General features: G+C 53.6%; 1 protein-coding gene across 1 annotated transcript; it reads right to left on the minus strand.

Moving 5' to 3' along the window:
* Nucleotides 1-858: 858 nt before the first annotated feature.
* Nucleotides 859-25,910, minus strand: LOC119857732 (oxysterol binding protein). The gene is made up of 14 exons (XM_038407032.2): nucleotides 25,552-25,910; nucleotides 13,340-13,548; nucleotides 10,492-10,742; nucleotides 9,085-9,283; nucleotides 8,474-8,576; nucleotides 8,116-8,170; nucleotides 7,550-7,681; nucleotides 7,097-7,342; nucleotides 6,746-6,866; nucleotides 4,435-4,538; nucleotides 4,050-4,145; nucleotides 3,274-3,446; nucleotides 2,774-2,994; nucleotides 859-2,680 (listed from the first exon to the last, which is right to left on the minus strand). The coding sequence occupies exons 1-14, from the start codon at nucleotides 25,836-25,838 to the stop codon at nucleotides 2,538-2,540; spliced, it is 2,340 nt and encodes a 779-aa protein (XP_038262960.1). The 5' UTR covers nucleotides 25,839-25,910; the 3' UTR covers nucleotides 859-2,537.
* Between the last annotated feature and the right edge of the window lie 723 nt (nucleotides 25,911-26,633).

Genomic DNA, 26,633 nt, shown 5'->3' on the forward strand with positions numbered 1-26,633 from the left:
TCTAGGGGCAGAGGGAAGGGGAATCCCCCCCGCAGTAGCCCATGGGCCAGTGGCCATTTTTTTTTGAAAGCAGGGCCTTGTTAAAACTTTGCCAGCCCAGCACTTAATGCCCCTCACCCCCTGACAGTGTGGCCCTGTTTGAACCAGGGGACAGCTGTCCACCACTGTTTTGACTAGAGGGAACCAAGGGGTATGGACTGGGCCTGGCCTTTCACCAATCAGCAGAGGAAGGACTGGCAAAAGCCAGGAAGTGGGGGTCCTAGGGAAGTCAAGTGCATCTATGATAGAGAAGGGAATGGGAGTGGGGGGTTCATTGCCCTCTGCCTGTGACCCCCCATTACAAAATTATACCTACACCCTCAATCTTTCCATAAAGCCTAAGCCCACTCTGCTGGGCAATGGCTTGAAGGGAGCATGTCCTAGCCCTGCAGGCCTCTGTCACCATATACAGCCTGCCTGCTGAAGTGGGTGGGGGTGGAGGGGGGGTGGAAGAGACACCTACACAAGTCAGGGAGGAAAAGCAGGGGGCTAGGTGTCTTCACTCAGTCCATGGCCTCTTGCTCCAGGTACACAGATGAACCTACCATAACCAGAGGGGGAGGGGACTTTGGGACCAACATCCTGATTGCCAGCCCCTCTGCAGAAGCAGCCAGCCACAGAGACAGCCCCAAGCCAAGGACCAATTCAGCCCCAGCAGCCCAGCTGGGCAGGAGCAGGTCCACATACCAACCCAGCCAGGAGCTGGTCTCTACAGTGAATCAGCTGGCAGTGACACACACACACACACACACACACACACACACACACACACACACACACACACACACACACACACACACACACACACACACACTCTACTGGGGCTTTCAGGTTTTTTTAATTGTTGTTTTCTTGGGGGAAAAAAAAAAGAAAAAGAAAAAACAGTAAGGCAAAAAACCCAAAACTAGAAGTGGAGGGATTTGTTTTAGTTTTTTTAAATCTACCAGTGTCCCTCCCATGGGAATCCAGGGCCCAAGCCCCCTCCTGCCCCAGCAAGCAGGGAGGGATCAGCTAGCACTAGGCTTGGCCACACTCATCTCACCTAGCTGGCGAGAGGAAACCTGCCCTGCCCAGCCAGCCGTCTAAGCCCAGGCAGCACGAACACTGCCCCCTCACCCTGTTGGCAGAGGTGGTGGAGGCAAGGGGGGAAAAAGAAAGAACCAGAATGAAACATACAAGGAAGGCACCTCAGTGTGGGATTCTCAGCCAAGGCTCAGGGCTGCAGAGAGACGCCCCTCTGATTTTGGGGCTGGCCTGATTCCTGGCCCTGCCCAATCCTCTCCTGCTTTGGCAGCACCTCTGAACCTCAGGATCCAAGTGTGGCCACTGTCAGTGCCTCTGTCCTCCCTGCTGGGGCAGGTGACTAACATGGGGGGGGGGGGGAAGTGGCCAAGTGGGCAGGGCCCTAGCCCATAGTCAAGTATGGCTCTGGGCTCAAGCACCTCCTCCCCCTCTCCCCCAGGCCAGTGCTGTGCCTGAGGGGCTGGGAGGGAGCTCTACAGAGCTTGGGTACTCACTATGCAGGAGACATGAGATGTGGGTGTTACAAAAATGAGACCCACTGTGGGAGGAGGGGGCAGAAATCAAACAAAATATTAGCTCTCTCTACATATATATAATATACAGATATATAACAGGCGCTCGCTTGGCCAGAGGGATGCTCTACCCCCACCGCAGCTCCCCGCCTTCCAGAGTGCACGGGGGGGAGGGGGAAAGACGGTGGGGTGGGTGCTTATTGGCGGGAGAGGAGGGGAGAACAGAGGGGGTGGGGGCCTCATTGCCCATGGCCCTCTCTGAAATCAGACAGAAAGTTCAGCAGACACTGCCCCAAACAGGGTTCTCAGAGCGCAAGGCCAGTCACAGCCTCTGCCCCCCCTGCGGGATGGAAGGGGAGCTATGGCTCTGCATTGCCTGCCACAACATTCCTCCGTCTTCATGGGCACTCACTAGGCTCCCCCAGCCACTTGGGTGCCCCTAGCTCCTGCCTAAGGGAGGAGAGACTGACCCCTCCCCACTATGAGATACAGGATATCCCCAGCTCCCCCAAATAGCCCCCCCCATGGGAAGTACATTGGGAGGCTTCTGTTCTGATCCACAGCCCCATTGTGTGCATCCCCTTGTCTAAGGGTGTTAACAAGGGCCAGTCCTTTTCTAACAGCTCCAGAGCTCTTCCCTCCCACAGCTCCCAGAGGAGTCGGGCCGAGCCAAGCTGGACAGACAGACAGCCACGTAAGGGAGCTGTGGGACACGGCCACCTGGGGCACAGAGCACCAGCCCCGGGGATCTAGACATCAATGTCAGTGTCAATCAGCTAAGGCAACCCAGCCAATCACCGCCACTGGCTTTTGGTTGTGGTGATTGATTCGGAACAAGCGATTGGTTAAGACAGACAGACACTCGAGGAAAGCGCTAGGCAAGGAAGTCACATGATCTGCTGCTTCCCTTCAACCTCCATCCTCTTTTCTTTTCCTCCTGCTGCTCATCCTGCCATTTCCAGCTCAGAAAATGTCCGGGCACAAGCTCCAATCCTGCTTCTCTTTGCTCTCCCAGTAGCCTCCCCGGTACACGTGGGCCAACTCCTTTGTGACAGGGTCCTTCTTCCGCTCGAACCACAGAGCCTTGTAGGGATCGTAGGGAGTGCCTGGAGGGGGAAGGAAGATTGGTGGGAGGGGTGTCAGACACGCCAGCGCCGCCTGGGGGGGTGGAGAGGGGCAGGGAGCCAACAGTCCCTTACCATCCTCCGTGGCCTTCATGGCCTCGGCCTCACGCTTCTTGCGGGAGATGCGCTGCTTCTCCTCCAGCCGCTGCTTCTCGGCGTTGGCCTCATCCCAGCGCCCGTTCTCCATCAGCCTCTGGTCAGGCCGCAGCCGACTGTCGGTGGGGGCAGTGCCGCTCTCGGGGGCATTGAGTGTCAGCGCCAGCTCAGAGAAGTAGTACATGTTCTCAGCGTTCTTCCTGTGCCGAGGGACAGGGGTGAGACACGGCAGTGGGATGGGACCCCTGGAGATCCTGCCACTATGGCATCCTCCCTCCAGCCCTGCTGCCTGTTCCGCCAGTGGGGAGGCAGTTACCTGTCCCACAGGAATCCCTGATCTCTGCATTGGAGGGCAGAGATGGCAAGGCGTGAGCCGGCACCTGTGTATCAAACAGCCCAGAAGCAAGCTGGGGCTATGCTGGACCATGTAGCCCCCACAGTGTCTCGGCCACACCCCCAGCCCAGCAGCCCTCACTCACGGGAGGGAGTTCCTTTTCCACAGCAGGACCCGACTCTCCTCAGCTCTCTGCCTCCCCTCAGCACCGTTCTCCCCACTGCCTGGCAGCACCTTGAAGCAGTCCATCTTCTCGTCCCAGGTGCCCAGCAGGACAAAGTGTACTTTCCCTGAGAGGTCTGTCACTTCCCCTGTCACCTGCCGGGATGGAAAGTACAAAGTGGGGCACTGGGTGCAGCTGTCTCCCCAGCCACCCAGCACAGGAGCAGAGAGATGGGGGAGCTCCCATGTAAGCCTCTAGTGCCACTCCCAGCAGCCAAAGCCAGCTGCAGGAGCCAGAAATTCACCATATTCCACCCCCCTCCTCTCCATTAACCCATCATTCCGCTCAGGAGTTCACCAGATTCCTTGCCCCAGACCCACTGCACCCTCCACAGATTCCCCAGATCCCATCCACCCCCAGCCCCGTTATCTCTGTGTTCCATGACCCCAGAACAGCAGCAAGTTGGGACTGGAGCTGAGCCAGCAATACAGGACTAGTTGGGCAGGTCACTCCCCAAATGTAGCTGCCATGTCATATCCCACATGCTGCCTTTTCCCTCACCTGCCATGGGGCAGCAGCTTACACAGATCCTTTCCCATCCTGTCTCCCCCTCTGCCCCACAGCACCTGGCCCTTTTATTCTCTCCCCTCCTCTATCCCCCAAGCCCCTCTCCTGCACTGCCCCGATGAGCACTGCACCCTGCTTGGGGGTTGGGGAGGAGACTCGGGATGAGGATGAGCCATGAATCCCCCTCTTACCTTCCTGGCCACGTCCCGGGAAAAGTAGCTGTAAGGAACAAACTTGAGATTGCACTTGTCGCCCGTCTTGTGATTGATGATTTCGATCTCGCCAGACTGCAGGGAAGAAAGGTTTGGGTTAACTAGGCTCAGCGTCACTCACAATGCACTTTCCAAGCCCCCACCCCCGTGGTAGTGATGGGGAAACTGAGCCATGGCTGTTAGGTGCCTAGCCCAAGTCACATGGCTGGGAATAGAACCCAGGGGTCCTGGCTGCTGCTGTACGACCCATTCCTGGACTTGCTTGCCCCATTGCCATCCACGCTGCTCAGGGCTGGGAACAGAACCAAGGAATCTTGCCTCCCAGTGCTGCCACGTGAACACGTTTCCAAACCCGCCTGCTCACCTGGTCTATCCATAGTTTGCCCACTATGATGTTGTGCACTGTGGTGGTCACCTTCTTCCATGTGTAGTGATTGCCGGAGGAGTGGAAGATGCAGTGGATGGTACCTAGAGACAGGGAGGTGGAGGTTGGAACAGCTGTTAGCAGACACCCCCTCAGCGCTAGGACAGGACGAACTCCTCCTATGCTGCAGAAGCAGTAAAAAATGGGGGAAGGGAATGGCCAGTCTAACCCCAGCGGCTGCCTTACAACACTGCAGACAGCGCACACCTGCGCCCATCCACGCCTCCCGCCCATCTCCAGGAGAACCCCCAACGCAACACGAACATGACTTCATCCAGCCCAACCCATAACAGCAACCCAATCTGCTTTTATCCGACAGTCATATGTGCCATGCAATTAGGAAGTACCAAGCTGGCTGTGTGGGGAGCTCCCGGCTACTCCAGCCCCAGTTTTTCCCAGCAGGGAGCACTGTTGGGAGTGGGGGATGGGGAGAGCACTGGATTTGAGGATGTCCCTGCAGGAGCCATAACACTGCCGGGCTCATTTGTTTTCCAATCTCCTCGGAGGTGACTGACTGCGTTCACGCAGCGGCACTTCTCTTTATTTTGGTGGTTTCAGCCCAATGTGTGCATTTGCCGTTATGTCTAACACGGTTTCTGGACAGACCCTTGTGCCATGTAACCGATTCCAGGAAGCAGCACACAAGGAGCAGCCAGGGGGCTGAAGGACGGGTCCCAGAACATGTCTGATTTCTTGCACAAGGGGTACAAAAGAGCAAGACACTCTCCAGCAAATACTGCAGACGCCAATTTCTCAACAGCTTATAAGCAGCTTTCCAGATCACCAATTAATTGTACAACCAATCCCCCACCACTCTGGAGTTACCATCCAATTGACTAGAACTCCCTCAGACCCATGATATTCACTGTTCCTTCCACTGGCAAGGAAACTCAGACAACGTGGCCTAGTGGAAAGGGCTGAGAGTCAGGGCACCTGGGTTCTACTCCCAGCCAACGTTCCCTCTAATTTTTTACGTCCATGTGCGGAATGAAGTTTGTTATGTGCACCAATATGGAGGTGATGTGTGGTGGGGGTGGGGCCGAGGAGTTCGGCGTGTGGGAGGGGGCTCAGAGGTAGGGCAGAGGGTTGGGGTGCAGGGAAGTGAGGGCTCTGGCTGGGGGTGCAGGCTCCGGGGTGGGGCCAGGGATGAGAGATTCGGGCTCAGGGGTGGGAGAGAGGGCTCTGGCTGAGGATAGAGGGATAGCTCAGTGGTTTGATCATTGGCCTGCTAAACCCAGGGTTGTGAGTTCAATCCTTGAGGGGGCCATTTAGGGATCTGGGGAAAAAATTGGGGATTGGTCCTGCTTTGAGCAGTGGACTAGGTGACCTCCTGAGATCCCTTCCAACCCTGATATTCTATGAGTGGTTCAGGCTCAGGGCTGGGGCAGAGGGTTGGGGTGTGTGGGAGTGAGGGCTCTGGCTGGGGGCTGCGGCCAGGGATGACAGGTTTGAGATGCAGGCTGCCTCGGGGCTCAGCGGGGAGAGAGGACTACCCCCAGCCCTCTCTCACCGCAGCAGGTTGTGGCTGGGGAAGGGGTGCTCTCCCTGGCCCGGCAGCTGCAGCAGGGCTGGGCTGGGGGAGGGGCACCTCTCCCTGCCTGTGCGGCCCTTTTATAGCCTGCTGCATGGTTGCGCAGCTTAGAGGGAACTTAGCTCCCAGCTGTGCCCCAGACAGCAGGGTGATCTTGTATAAGTCACATCCCCTGTCTGTGCCTCAGTTCCCCCCATAAAATAGGGGTCATGACCCTGATCTCTATGGCTGAAAAGCTCTAGGTCAGAGCTAGGTGTTCTAAACGTCACCTTAGCTGTGGGGCTGGGGTTAGCCTGCTGCAGTGGCACTTGCTTCGTGCTTTCCAAGCTCCTCACCAGCTCAGGCCATTCCCACTATAGAAACTGAGGCATAGCAGCTGGGTGATCTCTGCATTGCTCAAGATCACTCTGCAAGGCAGTGGTGGAGTGGAAATGGATCCCAGAAATCTGGCTCTCCAGTGCATGTTCTTGCGATGGCCTGGGGCAGAAGGAGCACTGAGCTGGGAGAGGAGAGGGGGCATCATCTTCACCGCACTCTACCATCCTCCTTCCTGGGCAGCTGACAACACTACAGGAAGGGCTGGAAACCCTCGCTGGCATACAAGGTAACAGCAAGGGGAGCGGAGATAGGAACCCCACTAAGGGGCCTGGGACATTCTGCCGTGGCCCGAGGAACCCTCCCTAGTGCCTAGCAGTAGGGATGCTGGTGGCCAGGACTCACCGAGGGGCATGATGGATATGTATTTGCCGCGGAATTTGCTGGTTATTTTGATCTCCTGGCGAAGCGTCCAGCCGTGCTTGGAGTGAGCATGGTGGGCAGCAGCGGGAGGGTGGTGGCTTACCTGGGAGAGATAAGGGAGAGAATGAGACAGTTGCCAAGGGACCTGTGCCATTACTTACCACTCCCAAGCCCAGCGCCTGGCTCTCTCTAAGAGACACAACCGTGGGGCCCTGGAGTTGGGTAGCCAGGGATGGCAGCACCAGGAGCTCCAGCTGGAGGAGATCTCTAAGGAGCCCCAGCACAGATGGCATGGCAGCCTGGCTTGCCCTCTAGGGAAGAGGCGGTTCACACCTGCTCGCAGAGGGAGCGGTAACCGTTCTCCTCCAGCCGGTCCAGCTCGAAGGTCTCCCCCAGGAGAGGGTTGAATGGCTTGCTGGTGCGGAAGACGGTGGTGGAATAAGAGGAGACAGTGAAGGCGGCCACGTAGCAGAGCTGCTCCAGGGAGCTCTCGCACTTGGCTGCTCGGTCCAGCAGCTCGTGGTACTCCAGGTCCTCTGTGAGGCGCTGCAGCATGGACAGAGGCTCGTTGAAGTTCACCTGGGAGCAGGAGAGAGGAGTCAGAGACAGGAGAGGAGACCAGGATCTTGGCTGCCCAGGGAGCTGCAGCACTGGGAACCCAACAACCTTAGATCAATGGGGCCCATCAACTTGCAGCCTCAGTCCCAGCAGTTCCTCAAAAAACTGGAGGTCACCCTCTTTCAAAGGACTAGCCCCAGAGCACCCCCCACAGGCTGGGGGACTCACTGGCATGGGGATCTTGGAGAGCTCCTTCCCAATGCAGTTCTTCATGATGCTCCACAGGTTGAGGCTGTAGTTCGGCTTGTTGGGAATCCGAGTTCTCTTCTCCTTTTTGGTGTCCTCTGGCTGATGTTTGTACTGAGGGCAAGACATGAACAAGACCATGCTGGCATGACCAAGGAAAAGCTGGTCTGCAGGCTTTCCTGGCCCTGAATGACTTCTTCCCAATCTTGACTCCTTCCCTCCCTTCATGTCCTTCTCTCTACCTCCAACCTCCTTCCATGCAGCTTCCTATGCCTGGGACACCCTGCTTGACCAAGTCCACCGGATCTCCTCCCACTCCACTCCCAGAAGGCCTAGTTCTTCCCCCACTCAGCTTTCATGCACTCCCATACCCACAGCCCTGCCCATCAGACCCTTGGCTTCATGCCTGCTTAAAGCACCCAGCAAGCTCAAGTCAACAGTGCCAGGAACATTCTTTGGGATATCTGCCCATGTCCCCCAGACAGCTTCTCTCTCTCTGGGGGCTTCCATCACCAACAAGACTGTACTTGCCCCGGGTACAGAACTACCTGCTCGTCGAGGCTGATGTCACTGCTGGCGCCGCTGATGTTGCTGCCGGTGCGTCTACAGGAAGTAGGAGAAAACAAAAGTCAGCACATTGCACCCCTCAATGCCCTCCCTCCCCCAAGCCATCAGAGGCTTTTCTCCGTCTGATGCGCATTGAAGAGTGGAAGAATGGTACAGGACATGACAGGGAGGTGGAGAGGCACAGCCCCTCTTCATCACAGGAACCTACAGTATGGTGCTTACCAGCAGAAGCAGAGCTACATGATCATCCACATATGTACACGTAGAGAAGGGGCATCCTCCCTGATAGGCAGAGGAGCAGGGAGAACGATGCCCAAGACTCAGCCCAAGATCACTCACTTGTGGCCCATGCTCTCCGGCATGGTGATGATCTCTGGTGCATCAAAGAACTCATTATCATCATCTTCGTCGCTCAGGTCTCCTTTCCCTGGGCAGCACTCATCTGCAAGAGGGAATGGTGGCAAGCTATACACGAGAGTCTTCAGTCTCCATCTGCCTGGAGCCCAGCAGGAGGTGCTGTGGGAAGCAGGGCAGCAGTGCTGGCTGTGTGGGGAGCTCCCACCTATTCCAGTCCTGGCCTCTCCCAGCAGGGGGTGCTACAAGGAGCAGGGCAGGAGTGCTTGCTATTGGGGAGCTCCCAGTTATTCCAACCCCAGCCTCTCCCACCAGACCAGAGGGCACTGTTGAGAGCAGGGCAGCAGTGCTGCTTTTGGGGTGAGCTCCCAGCTACTTCAGTCCTGATCTCTTCCAGCAAGAGAAGCAGCTGTGGCAGAAGCTCCTGGCTACTCCAGTCCCAGCCTCTCTCAGCAGGGGAAGCTCTAGAGGGGAGCAGTGCATAACAATGGAGAGCTGAGGGAAAGCTCCCAATCCCACCAGTCCTTGCATCACCCAGCAAGAGCAACAGAAGACAGCTGTAGTGCAGCCTTGGGGAAGGAGCCCTGCCCTCTGACCTTTAGTGGAGCCCCCGCTGCGGGGGGTGCTGGCTGGCAGCACGGTGGCCCCTCGGAAGGCTCTCTCTAGATGATTGTGCTGCTTGGCCAGCTGCTCCAGGGTCTCCTCCAGACGGATGCGCTGGTCTCGCTCGTACTGAAGGGACTTCTGCCACTTCTTGCTATGCGTCTGCGCCAGCATCAGGAAGTCTCGGCAGGCCTGCGAGGAAGAGCACAGGTCACTGCCACAGTTCTGTACTCCACCCTGCCCCGGGAGCACTGCCTTAGCGGGGTCTGCTCAGCATGTGTCAGTAGGCTCCAGATGCCTCTTATTCCCACCTGGGGCAATGCTGCCCCCTTGTGGACAAACAAGAGCTGTAGGGGAATTTTCAAGCCATTGGCAGCGTCCCAGCCACCACCCCAGCTCGAGTGGCCTTGTAGCCACCCAGACGATAATTCCTTCTCGTCAGTCAAGACAACATCTTCCTTGTGAGCCCCGGTGCTGAGGTTCTGAAGACTAGAGGCAGCTCTGAGGCCAGAGACTCCCTGGCAAGTGCTTGGGAGCTTACAAAGCTGGGACAGCAGGAAGAGAAATGGAGGAAGTTCTCAGCTGAAGCCACCGTTGGCTCAGTCATTTGAGCGAGCATAGATCCACATTTCCCTCACAGCCCCAGCTCCCTTCTGGGGACCAGACCATACAAGGAACTTCCCACACCCCACATCCTATAACCGGGTTCCCCATCTCCCTCTGACACCAGGGCGGTGAAACCTCAACCCTCTATGGCCAGATAAGCAATCACTGAACCATACCTTCACTGGCCTCTTAGAAAAATCACAGAGCTGAGCTGGAACCATTTTCCATGTGGAATCCTGCCCCATCCCCATCTCTTCCTATGTCCTACTGCGATCAACCCCCAGTGCGGCACACTGAATCAGGCTGCCTGGTGGGCAGAGAAGAAGTGTAAAAGGGTGCAAGGGATTTACATCCTTTTATACCTCTTCTCTGCCCACCAGGCTACCCAATTCAATGTGCTGTGGCAGGGGCTGATCACAATAGCCACAGAAGCCATAGACAGGCACCGCAGGGCATTCACCATAACAGGGAGGGCACGTAGGCCACAGGTGCTCGTGTTTTGCCCAACAGAAGGCTCCGATGGCAATGCAGGAACCCATAGATTACCCATCCTGACTTACAGAGGACAATACAACTGTCCTCTGCTCCAGAGATCGCCTTCACTGCAATAGCGATCAGGGCCTTATCGTGTCACACAGACACAGGCCATCGCTGCTTGCCCCACACAGCAAGTGATCTAGCACGCAAAGTTCCGCACTAATCTGAGAGGCCTCTCCAATCTGGAGCAGTGGATGCTGGGGCGTGTAATCTCTGCAGTTCCATGTGCTCTACCCCCCGCAGCTGGCCACACTCACGTTGATCATGGCGTTGGAGGTGATGCGGAAGAGTGTGGCTCGCTCATTGACCTGCTTGATCTTCTCGTTGCTCTCGGCGGGCAGCTTGAGGGTCTCCAGCTCGCTGAGGGAGCGCTGCAGTGCTGTGCCGTGCTTGGCAATCAGGTCGTTGCATGTGCTCAGGTCCTCCACTTTGCTGGACAGGGTGCGCAGTGTGTTCTGCAGCTCCGTCTTATCTGTCTGTGATACGGACTCTTCATCACCCGACTCATCTGGGGGGGGGGGGGGGGGCAGGGGTGTCAAGGACAAGCCACGTCACATCCAGCCAGGAAGGGATGCTCAGCACTGACCAGCCACATGCGTTACCAAACCTTCCCCTGCTCCCCACACATGGTCAGCGCTTCCTATATTTGGTCTCCACAAAGTGATGGTAGTGGATTGGACAACTCAGGGGAAATGGTGCCTCATCCTATCCAATCCAGCTGGACGTCAGTAATGATTGACAGCAGCTGTCATCCAATGGCTGCTCAGGTTGGAATTGTACCACCATACCCCTGGCTGGGGCCTTGGCAGTGGGGACTGACCCTAGTTCTCAAAACATAAGCCACTCCTGCCTGGACTAAAAGAGCCAGCTCTGTTAGCCATGGCTCCATCTGTGGCCCAGCCACTGCTTGTGGGCACAGAGTGCCAGGCTGAGTGGCTGTGGGTTACAGAACCACTGCTAGTGACCCATGCTGGCAGCTGGGCTCCCATACTGCAATCCACATTAATTAATCCACATAAGCCACATCACAAAACTCCAGCTAGTGCTCAATGCAGCAGCCCAATTGCTTGGCAAGAATTATTACACCTATGCTCCATGCCAGCTACCAACGTGTCTCAGCTCCTGGTTCCACCCATGTGACATCTCAGCAGCTGAAGTGCTGGAGCCCTGGTTGAACTGTTAGGGCAGAACTTCAGCAGACAGGGGCTTTTGAGCTTTCTTCCTTGGCCTAACAGCACAAGTCTGCTCACTTACAGGCTATGGTGTAAAGCTCACCTTGCTCCCCAGACAGCTGAGAAGGGGCATGGATTGGAGTTAAAGAGGGAGGGTATTTTTACTCCAGACAGGCTATTTATTGCGCTCCCCTCTATTTCAAAACAGAATCTGAAATGATTATTCTAAAGCCAGGATGACAGTAATGGGCAGGGCTGTTCACTGCATAAGTGGCTCCAAGAAGTCTATGTGAAGACACTATCAGAACAGATCAAGCCAGGAAATCTTAAGGGAAAGATCTGATCTGACCATGTGGCTGGCATATGAGGTGTGTGTTAAACAGCAAGAGAGCCAACACTAGGGTATATATTAGAACTCAGAAAGCAAAGATGTTTGAGGAATACTAGAGCCGCAAATCTTGGGATTCACGGTTAGAGATGGCAGAGATTGTAATCAAGATTTAGCATTGTCAGAGTCATAAAGACATGACAGCTGATCTTTTAGTGGTCTATGTTGTCCTGAAGGGAAAAAAAAAAAAAAAAAAAAAAAAAAAAAAAGTCCAGAAATCCCAAGCAGGCCAACGCAGATCTACATTAAATAATTGTATTGGGGTCACTCCCAAAGGCACTACTCAGGAGTGATACCTCACTGTGCTGGCAGCTGTACATACTGTCCCAACCAGATATAGCTTATCATTTGCTATGTCCATAGGGGCTAATCTGGAAAAGGTCTAGAAAAATTGGGATATTCTCTCCCTGCCTCAAAACTGCAAGTAATCTTTTATTTTCCAGATCTGTTCCATCATTTGTTCTATGTTACATGGTGCGAAAGTGACAGCTGCCATTCAAGCAGCAGTCACTGGAGACCTGGGGTTTTTGTATTCAAGGAGGTAACAGCTGACACTATTAGAGAGGTTCAGAGACAACTCCGATTGTCACACCCAAAACTCAGTCCCTGGGTATGGCTGGACACCTACCAAGGGTGCTGATTTCACTTTCCTGAACATTCCAAGCAGCGGCTGCCTGAGCGTGGAGAACCCTTATAAGTGCACGAGCAGATCTTTATGCGCATTCATGCCACAGCCCCAGACAGTGCGAGGCAGTAGCTGAGCCAAAGTCAGACCCCCTTGGGAAATAAAATTCAGTGGAGCTAAATACATCAGCCCAGGGAAAAGAACGGCCTCAAAAGCCTCTTGCTGCAGAACACATGGGATGGGGAACCAGGCAGATCTGCGATACAGACAAACAGGGTGTAGTTGTGGGGATACAGATCTATCAGAGATTGAACAGCCTACTGGATAAAGCAGGGTCCATCTGCCCCTTATGCTAAAGCAAGCTGGAAGGCAATGAGCCCCCAGGCCGTGTGTTGCCATGGGGCATCGGGCACGCAGTTCAGCACTGAGCAGCGACTGGAGAACCATGGGCTTGGTGCCGGGCAAGGCTGGAGACGCGTGGTCTTTGCCCCGAGGAGCTGAAAATCTAAATAGGATGGAACGAAACATGCCAGGAATCCCAACCGGGCGATGAGTAAAATTATATCAACCCCCACACTACACATCACATCCCTAAAATGTAAAGGTGATTGGTATCTCGGAGTGAAGCATTTGGTGCTGCTTTCAGGTGTGAGGTTATCATCTGCAGCTCCCAAGACAGCTCCAAGCAGGAGATCCAATTACTTAGGGGGCTCAGATCCCGCCTCCTGACACACAGCACTGCACCCTGGGACCCTAAGCCCCATCTAGGAGAGCAATCTCTCCCCTGAGAGGAAGGGAATTCAGTCTTCATGTTCACTCATTCCTAGCTTTCCCCGTGTCCTCTGCACTGCACCACCACTGGGTCCCTCCCTCTTCTTCCACAGAGCTCCCTCGGAGAAGCCATTCATGGCACCCCTTACCTGATTCAGCCAGCATCTTGACAGCCTTGGCCTTGGCCAGCTCCAGGGCCGTGACCCAGCGCTGCCGCTCCACCTCTGAGCTGGCCTTCAAGTGGTAGGTCTGTGCCCCACCATTGGAGATGATGAAGTTGCAGGAGTCCTCCACGGTGATGTTGGCTGTGGCTAGGTTAATGGTCCCACGACAGGTGTGACGCATCTCCGCTTTCGATCTGCAATTATGGTGGAGAAGGTTGGGGAACAAAGGCAAACAATAGGTAACCCAAGTCAACACTGAGAGGGGCATCACAGAATCAGACTGCTGGCATGTAAAATTAAGACAGTTAGAGGAGTTTTTAAACTACGGGCTGAGGGAAAGCCGACAGGTCATGCTAGTGGGGGAGTGGTTTTATATGTGAAAGAAAGCATAGACTGAAAAAGTAAAAATCCTAAATGGATCAAACTGTACTATAGAATCTCTATGGATAGAAATTCCATGTTTGACTAATCAGAGTATCGCAATAGGAATAAACTACTGACCATGTGACCAGGATGGTGACGGTGCTTGTGAAATACTCAGGGAAACTAGAGAGGCTGCAGAAACAGAAAACCCAATAATAATGGGGAATTTCAACTGTCCCCATATTGACTGGGAACATGTCACCTCCAGATAGGATGCAGAGATAAAATTTCTAGACACTATAAATGACTGCTTCTTGGAGCAGCTAGTCCTGGAATCCACAAGGGGGGGAAGTGGAGGGGGAGATGCAATTCTTGATTTAGAACTAAATGGAGCTCAGGATCTGGTTCAAGAGGTGAACATAGCTGAACCACTAGTTAATAGCAACCATGGTGTAATTAAATTTAACCTCCTTGTAGGGGGAAAAAATACCAAAACAACAAGCCACAGTAGCATTTAACTTCAAAAAGAAAACTACACAAAAATAAGGAAGATAGTTAAATGGATATTAAAAGGAACAGTCACAAGAGTGAAATGCCTGCACACTGCATGGAAACTTCTTAAAAACACCAATAGAGGCTCAAACTACATGTATACCCCAAACAGAAATAGTGAGAGGACCAAACAAAAACAATGCCACCATGGCTAAATAACAGTAAAAGAGTTAGTTAGAGACAAAAAGACACCTTTTAAAAATTGGAAGTCAAATCCTTCTGAGGAAAACAGAAAGGAACAAACTCCAGCAAGTCAAATGTAAAAGTATAATTAGACAGGGTAAACCGATGTGGCCAATCTGTGGTTCTGGAGCCACATGCAGCTCTTCAGACGTTAATATGCGGCTCCTTGTATAGGCACCAACTCCAGGGCTGAAGCTCCAGGTGCCAACTTTCCAATGTGCCGGGGGAGGGGGCGGGCACTGCTCAACCCCTGGCTCTGCCACAGGCCCTGCCCCCACTCCACCCCTTCCCGCCCCCTCCCCTGAGCCTGCCATGCCCTCACTCCTCCCCCTGCATGCCAGGAAACAGCTGATCAGGAAGGTGAGGGAGGGGGAGGTGCTGATGGGGGGGCAGCTCTGGGAGTGGAAGGGAGGTGCTAATGGGGGGGCTGCTGATGGGGGGGCTGCTGACATATTACTGTGGCTCTTTGGAAATTTACACTGGTAAATTTAGGCTCCTTCTCAGGCTCAGGTTGGCCACCCCTGGGCTAAACAGAATTTGAAGAGCAACTAGCAAAAGATTCAAAAACTAACCGCAACTTTTAAATATATTAAAAAAAAAAAAAAAAAAAAAAAAGGTACATCAGAAGCAGGAATCCTGTCAAATTATCTGTGGGGCCACTGGATGATCGAGGTGCTAAAGAAGCACTCAAAGAAGACAAGGCTATTGCAGAGAAGCTAAATGAATTCTTTGCATCAGTCTTCACCAGAGAGTACGAGAAGGAGATTCCCACACCTAAGCCATAACTGTAGTATGTAACCTAACACTTAAATCAGCCTCTATTCCAGATGACTGGAGGATAGCTAATGTAATACTGATTTTTAAAAAGGCTTCAGAGGTGGTCCTGGCAATTATAGTGCACTAAGCCCAACTTCAGTACCAGGCAAATTTGTGGAGACTATAGTAAAAGGACAAAATTATTAGACACACAGATAAACACAATATATTGGGGAAGAATCAACATGGCTTCTGTAAAGGAAATCATGCCTCACCAATTATTAAACTTCTTTGATGGGGGTCAAACATGTGGGCAAGGGTGATCTAGTGGATACAGTGTATCTGGATTTTCAGAAAGCCATTGACAAGGTCCCTCACCAAGGTCCTAAGCAAGCCAAGCAGTCATGGGATAAGAGGAAGGTCCTCTCATGGACCAGTAACTGGTTAGAAGATAGGAAACAAAGGGAGGAATAAATCATCAGTTTTCACACTGGAGAGAGGTAAACAGTGGGTTCTCCCAAGGATCTGTACTGGGACCAGAGCTGTTCAACATATTCATAAATGATCTGGGAAAAAAGGATAAACAGTGAGGTGGCAAAGTTTGCAGACAATAAAAAATTATTCAAGATGGTTAAGTACAAAGCTGACTGAAGAGTTACAAAGGGCTCTCACAAAACTAGGCAGGTGGGTAACAAAATGGCAGATGAATTTCAGTGTAGGTAAGTGAAAACTAATGCACACTGGAAAACAATCTGAACTATACATACAAAACAACGGGGTCTAGATTAGCTGTTCCCACTGAAAAAATCTTGGAGTTATTGTGGATAGTTCTCTGAAAACATCTGCTCAATGTGCACTGACAGTAGAAAAAGCTAACAATGTTAGGAACCGTTAGAAAAGGGCTATATAGTATGACAGAAAATATATTGTACACTATATAAATCCATGGTACACTTGCACCTTGAATAAAGCGCACAGGTCTGGTCGCCTCATCTCAAAAAAAAAAAAAAAAAAGATAGATTAGAATTGGGAAAAGTACAGAGAAGGGCAACAAAAATGACTAAGGGTCTGGAACAACTTCCATATGAGGAGAGATTAAAAAGACATGGGCTGTTCATCTTAGGAAAGAGATGATTAAGAGGGGAGATGACAAAGGTCTATAAAATCATAAATGGTGTGGAGAAAGCAAATAAGGAAGTATTATTTATCCCTTCACATAACTCAACAACCAGGGGTCATCCAATGAAATAAATAGGCAGCAGATTTAAAACAAACAAAAGGAAGAACTTCTTCACACAATGTACAGTCAACCTGTGGAACTCTTTGCCAGGGGATGTTGTGATGGACAAAAGTATAATTTGTTTCAAGAAGAATTAGATAAGTTCCTGGAGGATAGGTCCATCAATGGCTACTAGCCAAGATAGTCAAGGACACAACCCAGTGGTTTGGGTGTCCTAAGCCTCTGACTGCCAGCAGCTGGGACTGGATGGTTCACTTGCTAATTGCATTGTTCTGTTCATCCTATCTGAAGCATCTAGTGCCAGCCACTGTTGGCAGACAGGATAGTGGGCTAGCTGGACCATTGGTCTGACCCAACATATCTGTTCTTATGGCATGGCACCATCTCAGCAGCCACCTGTTCCCCCAGCATCCCATCCTCTTTCCTAGACAGAGCTCCAGCCAAGGAGGAGAAGGTGAGGGTTTTGAGACCTTAGCAGCATCACCCCAGAATCAGCCAGAGGGGTGGTTGTGGAGTGCTGGGCATCCCATATGCTGGTGGTTTATTCTGATCTGACTTCCTGCTATGTGGACATTATTAACCAGATCTCTTCTCTGCCAGTTTTCACTCGCATATGGCAAGCTGCAGAGGCATTTCTCTCTGCCTCCCATGCCGCCCCCCACATTGGCAGTGGCTCCCAGTTTGTTCTATTAATGGGTCAGGAAAATCCCCTTTTAAGGATCTGGGTGGGGAGGCTTTTCTATGCTCATGTGATCTCTACACTGGCAGGCATTTCTATTAATAGGGCAATATCTTGAACTTCATAGAACTGCCTGATAATTTAGCCCAGCCAGCCAGCCAGCCACACACTACGCAAGCCAGATGGCTGGGGATTTTATGTTCACTGCTGGGACTCTGCCAGACTGGCGAGCTTTTGGGGGTGTTAAGCCCCAGGTGGATGTGGCTTCACAGAGTTCACACGACAGTCTTCCGCCCCCAAAGTAAATATTAACCAAGTGGACTAGTGAATTTCCGGCCAGCCACATCACACTCTGCTGTCAACATGCCCAGTAATGCAGGGAGCGGAGCACGCACAGAACACCCACCACTCAGCAGGAAATTCCAGAGCTGGCCAGGGGAGATGTCCCTGCTAGATCCTGTCCTTTGATCTCACTGATTGGGCAATAGTGATGGGAAGAGAAAGGCCCTCAAATAGCCATGTCAGAATTAGCATGGCTGGAAGGGTGGGTCCTCTCTTGCCCCCCATTAAGGTCAAGGGATCTCCCTCCCCCCCATATGCCCCCTGCTGGCTCAACTTCACTTTTAGCAAGAACACACAGCCTCCCTGCCCTGAAGGTCACATGAGCTCTTCAGCAGCCAATCTAGTTATTCAGGCTGCGACCTTTCCCTCCCCCACCCCAGCTCAGGATGAGATCGAAGTTCCCACTGTATCGCTGTGGTACAATGCGGGGCCATCTCCCTGCCTGCATAACCAAGCAACACCTAGGCAGCCAAGGGCTGGCACACACCCACACCTTCCCCCTGGCCTTGGCAGCTTACGGCTGGCACACCAAGGAAGCTGATGCAAGTCACCCTCTTGGAAAGCGGGGGAAGACAACATGGGAGTGAGCTGCTTTATCTCAGGGGCTGCCACTTTTCCTGAGTGCTCTCTAAACCCTGGAAGTCTTTGCTCGAGAGTATCAGACAAGGAGGCTGGGGGAGGGGAACTGTGCATTCTGCCCTCCCACACCCCCAGCTGTGTAACATGAGCTTGCGTTGCCAGCTATTCTTACCCTCCAGGCTCTAGTTACTCTATGAATAATACAGGGCTAGCTAGAGGAGAACAGCTAACAAGCAGTCGCCCCACCCCGGGTTCAGCCAGGCTGGGCGCCCTTACTCTGGGTTGTCACTTTAAACAGTTTATAATCAAGATGCCTGCCTGAGACATAGCTCCTGAACCATTTTCCTGGGACTTTTCTGAGATGCCACAGCCCTGGTGTCAAGGGTGGGGAGGATAAGTCACAGCCTTCTGAGGATTTAAGCTTTCATTTATTTACAAAATGATGTTTCTAGCCCTTAAGGTTGGGAAGAAAATCCTCCCAACATGACCAAATGTAGGGCTGCCTTCCTGAGACTGCAGTGTCTCAGCTCATGGCTTTCCTGAGCATCAGCAGAGTGACATAACAAGATGCTGTTTAGTTTCATAGCTGCCATTCCCAGCCCTCTGGAACACAGTGAGGGTCTCAAGAATCTGTCTCAGCTACTTGCACTTACATCACCATCTGAGCACCTCACAATCTAACATCCCCACTATATCCCGGAGAAGCTGGGCAGTGCCACTCTGACATCTGTAAAATAGAGACACACACAGACTTCAGAGTAGCAGCCGTGTTAGTCTGTATTCGCAAAAAGAAAAGGAGTACTTGTGGCACCTTAGAGACTAACAAATTTATTTGAGCATAAGCTTTCGTGAGCTACAGCTCACTTCATCGGATGCATCGTGACTTGCTCCTGGTCACATAGGGAGTCTGTGGTAGAGCCAGGATTTGAACCTACGTCTCTCAAGTATCAGGCTAGCGCTCTGACCACTGGACTATCCTTCTCCCTTAGGCTGCTGCTGAGGAAAGATATGAGTAGAAGCAGGCCTTGTGGCAGGCCCTTAGGAGGATCCAAAGCAATAAAGCAGTGGGACTGGTCTACTCCTAAAAATTACATCTATCTGGCTACGTCACTCAGGGCTGTTAAGTTCCATGCTTAGTGTTGTAGTTAGGTCAACCTAACCTTCTGGGATAGATGCAGCTAGGCTAATAGAAGAATTCTTCCATGGACCTAGTTGCCACCTCTAGGGGATGTGAATTACCTACCTCAAAGGAAACCCCCCCCCTCGAGTCCAGGGCTATAGCGGGGTAGCCGCAGCTGCAAACCCCCATCTCGAGTCCAGGGCTACAGTGATAGGGTGACCATATTTCTTAAAGTAAAAACAGGATGGCCAGGGCTGACAGGGGCTGCCCCCACCCTTCCCCCACCCACATGGCTCGCCCGAGCGGTCCCCAGAGCCGCCCTCCACACGCCACCAGGGGCTGGCCTGCCAAGCCCTGTGCCACCGGCAGCTGGGGCTGACCTGCTGAAGCTCCGTGCAGCCTGGGTGGTCAGCTCTGAAGGCAGTGCTGCCTGCCAGCATCACGTTTCTCCGCTGCTGCTGGAGAGGGTTCAGCCCTGAAGGCAGCGTAACCGAGCAGCAGCCGCCACTCTCTGCTCTGCCTTGCAGCTGGGACAAGAGCCCAGTTTTGGTGAAAAAGTAGGGACGGCTGGGACAGATCTGAAAAAGGGGATTGCCCTGGTCAAAATGGGACATATGGTCACCCTATACCGTGGGGTAGCCGCAGCTGCAAAGCCCCCTCTACAGTACAGTGCTACAGCTGTAGTATGTGTAGTGTACCCATAGCCCCAAACACCCACACCCGTAGCAGCTAGGAGGCTGGGGTAGGGGCAGAGTTCTGAGAGCCCAACAGTCAGGAGATGGAAGAAAAAAAACCTTCTCCTTCCCAGTAGCCAGAGGGGCAGGGGTGGGGCTTCAAGCTGTTGAGATATCTACTTGCCAGGGGCAGATATGAAGGCGCCCCCATCAAGCATGGGGGTAGGGCTGGGCTTGGCAGGAGGAACTACCCCCTCCCTCTCTCTCCAATCCAGGCCTCTTTAAAGCTTTTAACCCTTGTGCAGGCTCTGGGGCTCAGATGTCAGCTACAGGCAGGGTGTGCATATAGTTTTGTTCTACCTGCAGATATTTACTATGCAGGTGGCAATAAAATTACTTCCTGGCTGCCCAAATCTAAGAATGCAAAGCCAGGTCAGATGGGAGATGTTCAGCGAACCCTGAGGTGCTACAACAGCGGTTCTCAAACTTTTGTACTGGTGACCCCTTTCACATAGCAAGCCTCTGAGTGCAACACCATTAAAAACACTTTTTTATATATTTAACACCTTTATAAATGCTGGAGGAAAATCAGGGTTTGGGGTGGAGGCTGACAGCTCACGACGCCCCATATAATAACCTTGTGACCCCCTGAGGGGTCCCAACCCCCAGTTTCAGAACCCCTGCGCTACAAACAGTAGTGCGAGCAATTCAGGAAGGCATGCCCTGGAGGCAGTAGTGACTCAAGGCCCAGTGTGGTGGTGGATACCGGGCTGCACAAGGTGCTGATGTAAATGGCCTTGGCGATTCAAATCTTATCACATTCCCCACCCGAACCTGGGCACGTTGGCTAATTCCAATTCAGTGATGCCTGAATCCAGTCTAAACACCACTTTGAGATCCTTCAGGGCGGACGGCGCTGGAGAAAGATTTCAGTGCATTTTTATAGAAGGCTCTAACTTGCTCACCCTGGTACAGGAGAGCAGTCTTTATTCCTACCCCAGCACCTTGGAGGGCCCAGAGCACAGAATCCCTCCACCACACATAGTGGCACTTTACCGACTAGGTACCCACAAGCAGCCAGATTGAGCAGCACTGTTACACAAGGAGCAGACTGGAGCTGCCTCGGAGCTCCAAAAGTCAGATGGGGCAGGAGGTGCACATGGCCCTCTGGCTGGGTGGGCGATGCCCTTGCTGCCCCACTCACCCAAACAGAGAGGTTGCTTTCCACTTCCCTCCTGGTGCAAGGCACTACAGGGCTGGACTGACCACACATCCCCTGAGCTTACACCTCACTGATCCACGCACTTAGAAGAAGAAATATTTTGTTTAAAGCTCAGATTAGTTCCCAGAGGGGGGAAGGAACCCAGGAGACGTGTTATGGACCTACTGCCATGCCAGGGGCTGCTGTGCGTAGCCTGTGATTCTGGGTAGGGTGTCAACCTAGGACATGCAGGGCAATATACAATGGGCTGCAAGGGGCTTAGGGTTAGCAGCTGCTAGTGCTACTTATAGGTCACTAGCTCAGTGTGTGTGTAAACCAGTTTAGGTAAGGAAACGAGGTGCCAGTTGGGGGAAGGGAAATTATGGGCTGGCAGCAGGAGGGTTTTCCAGCAGCTCAGGATGCCCCAAAACTGAGCTGAATAAGGGAACGTGAATGATGTCTGCTCAATGCTCTACTGGCCAAATAGCAGAGCGGTGCTGAGTGAGCGCCTAGATTTAGAGTTGGCCTCCTGCCCTGCAGTTTCCTAACGGGCACCAGCCACCAACCAAAAGAACAATGGAGTCACCCTCCTGCTACTTTACCGAATTCTTGGGGCTCTACTTAGCCAGCTGGGCCTCAGAGGGAACATCAGGAAGAGAAGGCCTCAGTACATAGGGGTTATGATTGAGTGAGAGAGGAGGAGAGTTCAGATGGGGGCAGCGACTGGCAGTGAACCCCTCATCTGTAGCAGCATTGCTCCAAGGAAGGGATAACATGGGGGAATCTCTCTGCTGAGTGAGGGGAAATTCTGGCCCCAGCAGTAGCTCAGTGAGTAGGAGGAGGGTGACTCTGAGCAAGAGGGAACCCCAGTCTCTGCAATAACTAATGAACCTTTTGTCCAGCGAGCCGACTTAGGGTGACTGGGCAAGGCAGCCCCTGTACCTTTGTTCAGTAACTCAGTGGCTCTGGCTAGGGGAGTGCTGGGGGGGAGGGAGCAGACTCGGCAGGGCGATGGGAGATCTTTATCCAGCAAGAGTTTGGGCAGGCATCTCTCTACCTAAGTATCTCAACACTCTGAATGCTCATTGCTTTTCATGGAAAAGAATGTCCCCAGGACAAAAGGCATCTCTCTTGCTGGGGTTATCTTTAGCAACTGAGAAGCCCATTGATCTTTGGGGGAGGAGGGGGTCTCTCCCTGGGACAGGGCTGAGCCAGTTATGGTACCAAGCTCTTATCTAGTAATTTCATCAGTAGATCTCAAAGTGCTTTACAAAGGTGGTCAGTATCATTACCCACATTTTACTGATGGGAGAAACAGAGGGGAAATGATTTGCCCAAGGTGGCCCAGCAGGCCAGTAGCAGAGCTGGGTCGAGAACCTAGGTCTCCTGAGTCCCAGTCCAGTACTCTATCCACTAGGCAACACTGCTCTGCTTGTAGCTGGAATAGCTCAGCAACCTGTTGCTCTGGGTTTGGATGGGGGAGGGTGGCAGTCCCAGGGAATAAGTGGAGTGAGCGGCCCTGGTTGCCCCCATATCTATAACAGACCATCAGCCCATTGTGCTGGGTGGAGATATGGAAGGGTTTGCCTCTCCCTTGGAGGGTGGGCAGGGAGTTCCCATGCCCAAATACCTACAGTAGATGAGGAGTCTGCTACTCTGCTTGGGCATCTGGCTGCTCCTGTGTTTGTAGTAGCTAAGGAACCCACGGGTCTGGATGTTTGTCTCCCTCCACAAATGCTCAGGAGGTAAGGTCATGGTATCTCTATTAGTTAGAAGCTCTTTGCACAGAAAAGGGGATGGAAGTAAATCTCCCCCACAGGAGCCTCAGTTAGGTTTACCAATGCCAGTGTTAGCTGACAGGATGGGATAGAATCTCCTGGAAGAGGATCTATTAGCTTTGTAACGAGGACAGAGGGGGTTTCTGGTTAGTTATCCCCAGCAGCTGATGAGCCAACTGCTCTGGTGGGTAAGGATAGGAACTGCCAGACTGGATCAGGTCCAAGGTCCATCTAGTCCTATACATTGTTTCAACCAGTGGCCAGCACACAAGATGATGTAAGAACACTGCCATGGTAGGAGAAGGAGAATCTGTCTCCTACCTTAGGCCTCCTCTCATCCTAATAAATTTCAGGCTTAAGCCAATCTTTAATATCCCTTCAAAAAATCTTTAATTAAGCAGGATGTTCTTAATCTCCATATAGCTGTCCAATCCCTTTTTTGAATCTTGCTAAATTCTGAACCTCAATGACTTCATATGGCAGTGAGTTCCACAGGCTAATACCACACTGGTGTGAAAAAAGTATTGACTTTCAATGTCCCTTGGTCTAGTGTTGGGAAGCAGGGAGAGCAGAAGCTCCCAATCTCCCCTTTTCAAAACCAGTGATTATTTTATAGATTTTTACCATGACCCTTCTCATTCATCTTTTCTCTAAAGTAGCAATCCAAGTCTTTTCAATCTCTCTGCCTGGGATAGTTATCCAGGCCTTTGATTATTTTCATCACCTTTCTCTGAACTCCCTGTAGTTCTGCTACTCTCTTTCTCTCTACAGGGGTCTTGTTGTACAGGAAGATTCCTGATATTTACAGCAACCATGGAACCTGGTGCTCTTGGGAAACTCTCTCTGCAGGGGTTGCCACCAGTACCTGTAAGGCTCATTGAGGAGCTCATTGCAAATGTGTTGGGGGGGGGCATGACTGTGTCTCTTCCTAAGGGTAGTTACCTGTAGCAGCAGAAAAGCCCATAGTTCAGGGCATAAGCAAGGGTGTTCTCTCTCTTCCCCTAGAGGTTTTAAGTCTTCCTCATATGTGGGGGCAGGGACCTTGCTACCTGAAAAAGTCCGCTGGTCTACGTACTTATCTGGCCCATCACCACCAGACCCTTGCAAGGCAGGGTAATATTATTTGCAGTTTACAGATGAGGCACAGAGCATCTGGCTTCTCCAAGGTCCCACATGGAGTCTGTAGCATGGCAGGGAACTGAATGACCCAATCCAGTCCTTTAACTACAAGAACAACCTTTCTTGTGAGGGGCAGAAGGGGAGAACTCCCCCTACTGGGAAATAATCACTATCTGAGTTAATGTACAAGTCTTTTGATGTGAGGACAGGAACTGAGCAGCCTAATGCTGCTTTAGGAGAATGAAAAGGGGCTCTTCCCAGCAGGCTCTAGACAGGGAGGGGGGGTTCAGAGCAAGAGATACAGTACCCGAGGAACCCATTGGTCTGGGTGGGACAAGGAGCCTCTTTGTTGGGACATCCCAGGCCCGGAGAGGTATCAGTGTGAGGGAAGGGCTAGGATCTAGAATAGCTGCAGGGCTAAATCACTCTCCCTAGGATGGGGTCCCAATGGGAGGCAGTCCCCAGCACAGGGGGTGCCATGACCTGCAGTTGCTTGGGAGAGGGAGGCCACGACACAGTGGCGAGGAGACTGTCTTGCTCAAGAAAAGGAAATAGGAACTTCCTTGAAGCAGCTTAGGACCCCACTGCTGTAGGGGGAAGGGTCTCACCCATAGCTCAGGGGTTGGGATGTATCACTGGGGGTGGGGCAGGGACTCAGTCAGCAGGACCCATCTCCAGCAGGGTGTAGTAGATCAGCACCCATTGCTCTGGGGAAGGTTGCTCACAGAGCACGAATGAGCTCAGGGTCAGAGTCTCACCTGTAGTAGCACCGCAGCCCATTGCTATGGGGCAGGGGGACGGGGCCCAGGCCCGGGGGTGGGGTCTCACCTGTAGTAGCACCGCAGCCCGTTGCTATGGGGCAGGGGGCGGGGCCCAGGCCCAGGGTCTCACCTGTAGGAGCACCGCAGCCCGTTGCTATGGGGCAGGGGGGCTGGGGGCGGGGCCTCACCTGTAGTAGCACCGCAGCCCGTTGCTATGGGGCTGGGGGCGGGGTCTCACCTGTAGGAGCACCGCAGCCCGTTGCTATGGGGCTGGGGGCGGGGTCTCACCTGTAGGAGCACCGCAGCCCGTTGCTATGGGGCTGGGGGCGGGGTCTCACCTGTAGGAGCACCGCAGCCCGTTGCTATGGGGCTGGGGGCGGGGTCTCACCTGTAGGAGCACCGCAGCCCGTTGCTATGGGGCTGGGGGCGGGGTCTCACCTGTAGGAGCACCGCAGCCCGTTGCTATGGGGCTGGGGGCGGGGTCTCACCTGTAGGAGCACCGCAGCCCGTTGCTATGGGGCTGGGGGCGGGGTCTCACCTGTAGGAGCACCGCAGCCCGTTGCTATGGGGCTGGGGGCGGGGTCTCACCTGTAGGAGCACCGCAGCCCGTTGCTATGGGGCTGGGGGCGGGGTCTCACCTGTAGGAGCACCGCAGCCCGTTGCTATGGGGCTGGGGGCGGGGTCTCACCTGTAGGAGCACCGCAGCCCGTTGCTATGGGGCTGGGGGCGGGGTCTCACCTGTAGGAGCACCGCAGCCCGTTGCTATGGGGCTGGGGGCGGGGTCTCACCTGTAGGAGCACCGCAGCCCGTTGCTATGGGGCTGGGGGCGGGGCCCAGGCCCGGGTCTCACCTGTAGTAGCTCAACAGCCCGTTGCTCAGCACGAACCAGCGCCGCTGATACCCTTTGATGTAATTGGTCCATTTGAAGAGCCAGCCCTCGCGGGCCGACCCGGAAGTGGAGCTGGCCGACCCGGAAGCGGCTGTCACCCCTCCCGGGCCCGCTCCAACGGGGCAACCTGGCCCACCGCCGCCCGGTGCCGGCGAGGGGAGCGGGGTGGTCGGGCCGGGCCCGGAGCCTCCGCCGCCTCCCGCCGCCGGTGCCGAGGGTCCGGGCGCCGCCGCCCGCTGCTCTGACATCTCGCGCCGCGTCCGAGAGCTCGTCGCGCCGGAGCCCAAGTGCCCTGCCCCCCTCCGTACGCTGCGCCGTCACCCGCCCCGCGCGCTGCCTATTGGCGGCGCCACCCCTCTCCGGGGGCAAGAGACTCGCCCACCAGCCCCGCGGACCCGCCCATGCGCTCCTATTGGCACAGCGGCCTCCGCTCGGCGGGTCCTGGCAGCGTATTGGCTGGCGATAGCCATCACTGCCATCCCATTGGCCTAGTCTTTCCCCTTCCCATTGGCTGTTTTGCCTGTTCGTTGCTATCTGCGTCCAATGGGAAGATGTGGGAGGGGCAAGCTAACGTCACCATAGAGCCGAGACGTTATTGGTTGGGGGAGGTGCTGATAAGGCAGTGCCACACACTGAGAGGTGATTCATCCTGCGTCTGATTGACTGAGTAGGCTCCAGTGGGCGGGGTTTCCACCAGTTTAATGTTGGGATTGGCTGAACCAGGAGCCAAGCTATCCAGGAAGCAGTAGGGCTCATGGACGTGTCCAAGCCAGGGTCTCGGTGACCTCTGACCTTAGTGACATGTGATCTGTGACCCCCTGACCCTGAGTTACTCTCACCCTGGGATGCCAATCTCTGACTCTTGACCTGTCCCCAGGGCCAGGACCCTAGCATGCCTCACCAGTGTCCCCATCTGCTGGGTCTGGCCTCTTTGAGGTCCCAGGTCATGGCTGGGCAAATGGGCTCAGGATGGCAACGGACTCGGCCAGCGTCACATGGCTGTCTGTGGCAGAGCTGGGAACGGAACCCGAGCTCCCCAATCA

This window comes from Dermochelys coriacea, chromosome 6 (genome assembly GCF_009764565.3).
Source record: "Dermochelys coriacea isolate rDerCor1 chromosome 6, rDerCor1.pri.v4, whole genome shotgun sequence".
In the NCBI taxonomy this organism is placed as follows: Eukaryota; Metazoa; Chordata; order Testudines; family Dermochelyidae; genus Dermochelys; species Dermochelys coriacea.